This window comes from Sylvia atricapilla, chromosome 15 (genome assembly GCF_009819655.1).
Source record: "Sylvia atricapilla isolate bSylAtr1 chromosome 15, bSylAtr1.pri, whole genome shotgun sequence".
Taxonomy (NCBI): Eukaryota; Metazoa; Chordata; class Aves; order Passeriformes; family Sylviidae; genus Sylvia; species Sylvia atricapilla.
The window spans coordinates 13,763,333-13,772,673 of NC_089154.1; the positions used below are offsets into that span (position 1 = coordinate 13,763,333).

General features: G+C 46.6%; 1 protein-coding gene and 1 long non-coding RNA gene across 2 annotated transcripts; both read left to right on the top strand.

Annotated features, from left to right (window-relative positions):
• Positions 1–2,078: 2,078 nt before the first annotated feature.
• Positions 2,079–3,689, top strand: LOC136368171 (uncharacterized). The gene is made up of 3 exons (XR_010744785.1): positions 2,079–2,131; positions 2,244–2,308; positions 2,419–3,689. It is a non-coding gene; the product is annotated as an uncharacterized lncRNA (long non-coding RNA).
• A 3,226-nt stretch (positions 3,690–6,915) lies between these two features.
• On the top strand, positions 6,916–8,685 carry RMI2 (RecQ mediated genome instability 2). Its single transcript, XM_066330254.1, has 2 exons — positions 6,916–7,192; positions 8,272–8,685. Exons 1-2 carry the CDS (start codon positions 6,925–6,927, stop codon positions 8,418–8,420), a joined length of 417 nt encoding a protein of 138 aa, XP_066186351.1. The 5' UTR covers positions 6,916–6,924; the 3' UTR covers positions 8,421–8,685.
• The last annotated feature ends 656 nt before the right edge of the window (positions 8,686–9,341 follow it).

Here is a 9,341-nt window from a genome sequence, read left to right on the forward strand (position 1 = left end):
TCCATTAAATTCATATTTGAGCCTGCATATTCTGGGCTTAGTGGAGAGAGATTCCACTTATAGTGTCTAAATTAGAGAGTTTCAGCATAGTGCTTAACATAAGGTGCTGTACAAACCACAAACTAAAACCTTGATTAAAATTACTACATCAAGAGGTGGAGGCAGTTTGTGACATTTTAATGTCAAATTATATTTTAAACGTGGCATTTCCATATGGCTTGTGGAGGTCTTTCTAAAATGAACTGATGAGATGTCTTCCCATTTGGTTCATGCAGTCTTGTGTCTTTTGACTTTTTTCATAAATTCAAGAAACCTAAGAATGTAAAGACATACTTCATCAATTATATTATTGAGTGTTCTGATTTAGGAAGAACTCTGTGATTTAACATGACATTTTATGTCCTCTCTTAGACCTATTAAGAGAGAAGTAGGCCTTGTATATCCATATATTAATGTGACTTCCATCCAAAATTACTGCTATTAACACGCCAACATTCGTTCACTCATTCATTCACTTGTGCCAGTGGCTGGGGAGCAGGCCCAGCTGTGGAGGGGCTATGGCAGTAAATGCCATAAATTAGGGCATTTATGTAAATTATGGCAGTAAATGCATTCTGCATCCAGGCTTGTAGCTACTTCTGGGTTTGAATCTTGCCTTACACCGTGTACACCATAATAAGAAACTGGAAACTCGAGCTTCTTTAGGTCCCAGTCCACCTATGTACACAAAACCATGTAATATTGTTGGGCAGCTCCAAAGTTTCACTGCTGTTGATTTCCTCTTTATATTGTTTTTGCCTTTTTCAGTCATTCAGCTGTTTGTTGTGAATCCATGCCTGGTGTCCCCCTGCTGAGCAGCACAAAGCCAGCTGCTCCTCCAGCTGTGTTTTTTGCTTTTTCTTTCTGAAGTACCAGTTCTGGGGCCTTCCTGCTGAGCCCTTGGCAGCATCCTCTGCCCCTCCAGGTGTTACTGCAAGCACCAGGGGAGTTAGGAGACCACTGCTCACAAGCACTTTGTGAAGAAGATGCCAGTGCTGCTTGGTGCCCTGTGTCCAGTCCAGCATCCTTTTTGTCTGCATCCCTGGGCAATCACATGGACAAAGCTTTAGTCACAGCTTCATGGAGAACTAAGTGCAGCCGTTTTACACACAGATTCTCTGATCTCAGAGCAAAATTCGGTTAAAGACAGTCATGATGTGTGTCTGAGGTGATACTTCATGGGAATATAGGTAACAAACATTGGCCAAAGCACAGGGAGTAATGAGGACAACTCACTTTTCACATGAATTATCAGTGATGAGAAACAGCTGTCTGCTTGGCTGTGCAACCTGCAGCTGCCACCAAAGCTGCTATTAAATGTGTGCTCCTGAAGCTTGCAGAGTAATACCCCACACAGCAGCAGACGTGTGAGATTTCCCCTCTCTGGCTCCCTGTAGCTCTTGGATATACACTTCAGACTTTCCTCTTCAAGAGGCTTGATGCTAACTTCCAAAAGCTTTTTCCTAAATGAATGCATGCGTGTGCTGAATGTGAGATTGGGGCAAAATTCTTGAGTTATTATATTAAAATTCTGAATTCCTTTCAATTGTGCTCTAACAGTTTCTTAATTTGAAATTACCTTGATTGGTGGTGCTGTAGCTGTGATGTTTTTAGTTTAAACAAGATAAAGTTCATAGGGAGAGACAGTCTTCTTGATTGAACCTGAGAAAGATTTTGTCTGCATGAAAATTTGGCTATTAGTAAAAGCCTCTCCCTACTAAGCACCAGATATTTATTTCATTAATCTTTGAAGTGGCCTTGAATATTGCAGAATCCTGCTGCTGTATGCTCTGGAATGGCTGTAGCTTCACAGCCTTACTGGCTTCTATGTAGATGTCTATGTGACAGCTCAGATTTTAAGGTTTTGGAAGTAAAATGTCATTCTTCTGCTTACTGTTCTTTTCTTTAGGAAAATTATTCTTCAGTCACATTGCTGAATGACCTGGATGCTGACCATGCTGATCAGAGTGTATTTATGCAAAAGCAGCAGCTGTCAAGGGAAGACACTGTGATCTGTATTCCCCAACACTGATTATAGGTAAGCTTTTGCTAAATATCCAATTCTTTTATAAAGTGAAACTCAGTCACAAAGGTGAGCGACTGAAGTCTCCTTGCTACTGGCCCAACTCCAATCAGGATGGCAATCTAATGCTTTGGATGCCATTGTTATTTCCTGTTTAAAGAGTTCTTTTTTTCTTGTGCAGGAGTTTGAACAGGCCCATCTGGAAGGCAGCTCTGCAGACTATTTCCAGAGCAGCAAGCAACAGGGGTAAAGACCAAGCAATACTGGTAAAGACTGATTAATTTTTTTCTTTAATCGTGTCGTAGTCCTATTCCATAGAACACTGATTTATTTAATTTATTTAATTTACATGCTAGCATATTTATACCATGGAAAGAAACAAGCAGGTGACACCCACTTCTGCAGAACACAATGGGAGTTCTCTAAGTATTCTTTGTAAATGAAATGAGTCAGCTAAGCAGGAGAGCAGAGCCCTTTTCACAGCCTGCAGGCTCTGTGGCAGGGATGTGTGGTGAGTGACAGGAAGTTTGCATGCCAGTGGGAGCAATGAAATAATTTCTCATGCTAAGGCTGGCTGTACTAGCTGAGGTTTTCCAACTCTCTGAGGAGGTGATGTTTTTTCCTCTCCACATGCTGGGTGCAGCTGGCATCTCCTGGCAGCTGCAGGAAGGCTCTTGCCATAATCCAGTACTGATTCCACTAAGTGTAAACTTGCATGCCATTTAGAGCATCTATATTAAGTTCTCAAGGAAAAAGAGCACTGGGAGGTGCCTTGCTAATGCTTTAGCTGATGCTATTTGCCACAAAAGTTGGGTCACCATAGCTTAGAGTGACTCCTCTGTCACTCTAAGTGCAGAATTTGGCTTGATGACAACATGGGAGAGGCCAGACTCTTCTTGTTCTTCTAAGTAGTGGGATTCTGATGTCTGCTTTTCACATTTACCAGCCTTGGCCAAGTCACATCTAAAATACCACTTATTCAGAGCCACCTCCTAATTAAAACCTTGGCAGGTTGCAGCTAGAGTTTTCTTGTTTCAGCATATGACTTTGCTGGCTCCAGGTCTTTTGAAATTCCTGCCGAACACAATTTAGTATCCATCTGCCAGACTGCTCTGTCCCAAAACATAAATTACCAGCAGCTGAAGCTCATGCTAGGGATGTAAATACAACTGACTTCAAACCCAGCTGATTGATCCATTAATTTCGAATCATTAATTAAATTCAGTGATGATGAGGTAGTCTAAAAAAACCAAAACATTGAAGGATGAAGATGTTTTCCCCAGACTTCAGTCAGCATGTCCACATTGCATCTGTTATGCAATACAAAACAAACACCAGGAACAACTGATTTTTATGTTCTTGTGTTTGTGTCATATCATTTTGTGTGCAGTGTAAGAAAATAAGTCTAAATTAAGACAGATCTATTGAAGGTCAAACCTGATACTGGATGTGCTAAAAGCTGTCCTTCAATGAAGTTTCATGTGAATACCAGGGAAAGGAAGACAGTCTCAGACCCCTTCACTTGCAGAGTAATGCATTACTGCAAAGAATTGTTTTCACAGCTTTCTTCTGTGGTGCTGAGCTCCCATGTGCTGCTTCCTTCTGCTGGACGAGGATGTGACAGGCTCAATCATCCCTTTGCAGTCAAATCATATCCCTTTGCAGTTTACTCTGTGACTGTGGGCAGGCACTGGAGATGCCACAATAGAGCAGGTGTTGGCCTGTCCCCATCACATCCTCTGAGTTTCTGGGCTGCCAGAGTCATCTTGTTTTTACAGATCTGTTTTATGCACATTTGTGGGCCATTCAGACATAAACATTATGATCCATCTATGTTTCAGCTCCACACTTGGTGACTTTTCTTGCAGTCAGCTGTGGAGCTCCCAGCTAGCTCTATTTCTAAAGCTACAAAACACTAAAAATAAAATAAAAATTAAAAAAACTCCTCATGATTACTCGGATTCTGAATCCTAGGATAAAAATTAAAAACGTGTTTGAAACCCAATTCGTAACTTTTCAGTACTAGGAAAGAGAAATGAAATTAAGGAACCTGTTCTGTACATATTAGCCAATGGACTGGAAAGAAGGATTTTTTAAAACTCCTTTGGGTAGGATGAAAGGCTGTAAAAGATCAGATTTCCTGGCCAAGGGAGGATTTTTTCTGCTTCTGTAATAATCTTTTACCAACATTAGGGAGAGAAGCAGGGAATTTCTTCCATTTTTAGTAGTACTGTCAGTGGGAGCACAAAAAGGTCTGAGCTGGGGAGAAAATTTCAAGTTGCTGCTTCTTTGGAAATCTCTTTTCACAGAGATCTGGGGTCAAATTCTCTTCTAAGCACTCCTGGCACCATACCAACAAAACACTGCCAGTGTAATTGAGGGAGCCCCGACTCCTGCTTTCATCTGGATTTTGTTGTCTATGTGTAGTTTGACCTTTTTTTTTACCTACACTGTTTCCATCTCGTGTGTGTGTGTGTCAGCCTGAGGAATAATGTCCTTGAGGATGACTTTGAAGTGAGGTGCAGAGTGGAGTAGCAGGCAGAAGATTGATTCCTCCTTTTTTAATCCTTGCAAACCAACTCTCATCAGGCGTCCTCTCAAAAAACCTCCTCGTGTTTAATCCAGTGTAATTCAGAGCCTGGCAGGCACCAACTCAGTGCCTTTTCCAGCTTTTCCTCTGCTCCCCTCAAATCAGAGGATGATCACCGTGGGGTCACCTCCAGAACAGTCTCTGGAGGCCTCAGACATTTCCCCTGCAGCTGCAGAGTGTGTCTGTGCTGAGCTGCACCACGTCTTGGGGAAGAGCTTTGCAGATAATTCAGCATAACTTTGCATTTTACTCAAAGATAAGGATTGGCTGGTTTAGGTAAACAAATCCATTTCTTGACGAAGGTTGACAGTGCTTTTGCCCTTCTTATAACAGTTTCTTGAAGGCAAATCTTTTAAAAGGGACCTTTTAGTCTCTCCTGAAGCTTACACTCTTGTAGGGGTCTTGCCTTGATCTGTAGATTTAATGGCTTAATAAGCATTAGACCCTCCTATTATGCAGTAAAAAATAGGAATACAATACTTTTATCAATATTTGGCACAATTAATTTTTTTTTTATGTGAAACTAAATATTGATGCTGTCAAGTGACTGCAGCTTAAAGGCATAAATTACAAATATTCTCCTGTGAGCCTCGTTCAAATCTTGCATTCATATACAGTAACCATCTAATGTCTTTCTATTCCTGTAAGCCATATGATTTGATTGCCAGATTACATGGTTCTGTATTGTGCTTAGATGTCAGTGTTTTTATTGTTATTACCAATATTATGTTTTATTCTTACTGTAAGTGGTAACAAAAAATTAACTGCTTCCTTACACTATAAAAAGAATACAGTCTCATTTACAGAATGTCTCTAAACAGAAAGTATCTTTGGGGAAAAAAATACTGAATAAATAATTCACAATGTGATGGGTGAGTAGAAAAAAAAGGGCTTTTGATGTATTTTGCTACTCAGGAAAAAACTAGATTTTTAAAATAAAGTAACTGCTTATTTTAATGGAGAACAAAAGCTCTTCTAAAGCAGAATGCTTGCAGTCCGTGCATTTTTACCCATTCTGCACTTTTGTAAGTAACAGGACTTGTGAAAGTATTGGACCCATCCCTTTGGCTTTCCTGATTCTTGTCTTTGTTCCATCCGCCTGTTTCTTCATTAGTTCATTTCTTGGCTTATTTTCTAAATGAAATGTAAACCTACCCACCCAAAAGAAACCAAAACATTTCAAGAATACCAGACTGCAGCGAAGTGAACTAGCCTGTCTATATAAACAGACAGTAAATAAATTCCTAAAAGCCTTGGAATTAAAATCATCCATCTTAAAACTGCCCACACTTTCAGTGCATTATGCTGCGGATTTCCCCAGATGACCATCCCTGGGAAGATCAGCATGTGCATTTTCCCGTTTTCTCACGAAAGCGGAGTTTCACCCAGCCGCGGTTAAACTCGGCGGCCCCTTCCCGCCGGGCAGGGCCCAGGGCCGGGGCCACAGCACCGCTCACACCGCCTCCGGCACCCAGACCACCGAGGTGAGGGCTCCGGGCTCCTCCAGGTGAGGGCCGCGGGCTGCTGGGGCCGGCACGGGGCAGCGAGGGCGGTGGGGCAGGTGAGGCGGCAGCGGACACCGAGGGCCAGGTGAGGCGGCCGGGGGCACTGAGGGCGATGGGGCAGGTGAGGCGGCCGGGGGCAGTGCCCGCTCTCCGCACAGAGCCCCGGCTGAGGCGGCCGGGGGCACCGAGGGCGGGCTGAGGCGGCCGGGGGCACTGAGGGCGGGCTGAGGCGGCGGCCGGGGGCACCGAGGGCGGGCTGAGGCGGCAGTGGGCACTGAGGGCCAGGTGAGGCGGCGGCCGGGGGCACCGAGGGCGGGCTGAGGCGGCCGGGGGCACTGAGGGCGGGCTGAGGCGGCGGCCGGGGGCACTCCCGCTGTCCGCACAGAGGCCCGGCTGAGCCGGCCGGGGGCACTGAGGGCGGGCTGAGGCGGCCGGGGGCAGTGCCCGCTCTCCGCACAGAGGCCCGGCTGAGGCGGCACTGGGCACCGAGGGCGGGCTGAGGCGGCAGTGGGCACTGAGGGCCAGGTGAGGCGGCGGCCGGGGGCACCGAGGGCGGGCTGAGCCGGCCGGGGGCACCGAGGGCGGGCTGAGGCGGCCGGGGGCACTCCCGCTCTCCGCAGCCCAGAGCCCCGCGGCGCAGAGGCCTCATGTCCCGCCCGCTCTCTCCCGTCCCGCCCGCCGTTCCCCACAGGCCGTTCGCGGCCGCCGCCCGGGGGCGGGCCGGGCCGAGCGCTTCCCGCCCTCAGCGGCCTCCGGCGGCCCTCAGCATGGCCGCGGCGGCGCCGGGCCCGCCGGTGAAGGTGCTGGCGGCGCAGCTGCGGCGGGCGGAGCGGGGCGCGGGCGGCTGCTGGCAGCTGCGGCGGGCCGAGGCGGGCCGGGCGCCGCTGTCCCTGCGGGCCGTGTGGATGCAGGGCACCGTGCTGGAGGTGCAGCGCGGCGCCGAGGGCGGCTCGGCCCGGCTGCAGGACGGCAGCGGGGCCTTCACCGTGCTGGGCGTGGAGCAGGTGCCGCAGGGCCGGCCGTGCCTCAGCGCAGGTACCGCGGGGCGGGGGGACCGCGGCGGGCGCTGCCCTGGCCTACCCGGGCCTGCCCTACCCTGGCCCAGCCCTACCCTGGCATTGCCCTGCCCCTGGCACTGCCCTGGCACTGCCCTACCCTGCCCAGCCCTACCCTGCCCAGCCCTACCCTGGCACTGCCCTACCCTGGCACTGCCCAGCCCTACCCTGCCGAGCCCTACCCTGGCACTGCCCTTCCCTGGCCTTCCCTGGCACTGCCCTGCCCTGGCACTGCCCTACCCTGGCACTGCCCCTGCCCAGCCCTACCCTGGCACTGCCCAGCCCTACCCTGCCCTGCCCTACCCTGGCACTGCCCTACCCTGCCCGTGCCCGCTGTGACGGGCTCGGAGCAGCCCCTCCGCCAGGCCAGGCCCGGGGCCCCGCAGGAGGCCCTGAACGGGAGATTATTCTCCTCTTTCCTGGTTTTTTTTTCTTTCTTTCCTTCTTTCTTTCCTTCTTTCTTTCCTTCTTTCTTTCCTTCTTTCTTTCCTTCTTTCTTTCCTTCTTTCTTTCCTTCTTTCTTTCCTTCTTTCTTTCCTTCTTTCTTTCCTTCTTTCTTTCCTTCTTTCTTTCCTTCTTTCTTTCCTTCTTTCTTTCCTTCCTTCTTTCCTTCTTTCTTTCCTTCCTTCTTTCCTTCTTTCTTTCCTTCCTTCTTTCCTTCCTTCTTTCCTTCCTTCTTCTTTCTTTCCTTCTCTTCCTCTCACCAGAAATGCCGGTTCAAATGGGGAAATACTGGTCTTCAGAATTGCAAAAATTTTATTATGCAATAGGCACATTGCTTAAAAATTCAGCCTTCTGACCTATCCTCAGTGCACTTACACAGTAGGACAAATTTGCATTTGTTTGGCTCTTACTGTATGTGAAAATGTAGTTAAATATGCTGTAAAAATGGCTCTACAGATAATGAAGCCTTTTTCTGAAATTTAGTTCCTCAGTTTTAATTCCTGAGTGTTCTTACAAGTATTGGCATCTTCAGTTTACACCGTTTACTTGGCTTTCGGTAATTTGGTTTATGAATGTAAGTGATAATAGATTAATTCATGCTTACTTGTTTTTTAGGGAAGTATGTAATGGTCATGGGTGTGGTGCGGTCCTGCAGTCCTGAGCCCATTCTTCGAGCAATAAAGATGACAGATCTCTCTGAAAACCCCATCCATAAGAGTATGTGGGACCTTGAAGTGGAGGATTTGCACAGAGTCATCCCCTAATACTTTTACTTTCTGCATAAAAGAACTGGAAATTTGGTTTATTTTGCTTTTTGGTGCAGGACATTGGACTATTCTGTGTAACCACTTTTGGAGTAAGCCAGAGTGAGGAGTTGACCTGAGTTAGGTGTAGTGACCAGTATTTATCTGATAATAACCACAGTGTTCATGTCTGCCCGTCTCTGTTTGTACCAGCATATTTGAGAGATGCCTATTTGATGTTCTGAGTAAGATGTCCACACTATTAAAAAGGCTGCATGTTTGTTTCTGTCTGTGTTAGCTGGTGTTTGTGGAGCACGTGTTGAGGCAGTCGTTCAGCAGCCAGGGCTGCACAGGACTCTGTTCCCAGGTGAGCTCAGTACCTGGCATGAAGGCAAAATGTGTTTCAGCCCATTTAGGCTGTGGTTGGAAATAATCGTTTTCACCTGTATTTTCTGTTTCAGTAATCACCGTGTCTGCTTCCAAGACAGGTGTCTCTTGGTAACCATTAGCAATGTCTTGTACTTAAAATACCTCTCTAGTTTCTGAACCGGCGGAAGTGGTAATGGCCCCTCTGTTCCAGTGAAGTGAATGAAAAGATGTGATGCAGGATTCCTTGGAAAAGGTGCTCCAGGTGCAAGGTATAAATATTTTTTACCTCCAGAAAAAAGCATTCTGTCCCTAAGTGCATTTATGTTTTTGAAGTTTGTTTTTTTTTTCCTCCCAGTGTATGCTATTTTTAACTGTTTAAATAATTCTAAATCATGTCCTATTCTTATCTTTCCTTCTCTGAAAGATAAAATAACCTATGAAATCGCATCAAGAAACCTATAAAAATATTACTATTTTTTATTTTCCATCTTGTCTGAAGAGAATTTAGGTCCTGATGAATTATTGCATTATCTGTGTGGGATGGCTTTGGCATTGGGGGCTGTATTGTTCAGC

Coding starts and splice junctions, on each gene's coding strand:
- RMI2 (XM_066330254.1), top strand. CDS start 6,925: ATGGCCGCGGCGGCGCCGGGCCCGCCGGTGAAGGTGCTGGCGGCGCAG. Junction 7,193..8,271: donor CCGGCCGTGCCTCAGCGCAG/GTACCGCGGGGC, acceptor CTTGTTTTTTAG/GGAAGTATGTAATGGTCATG.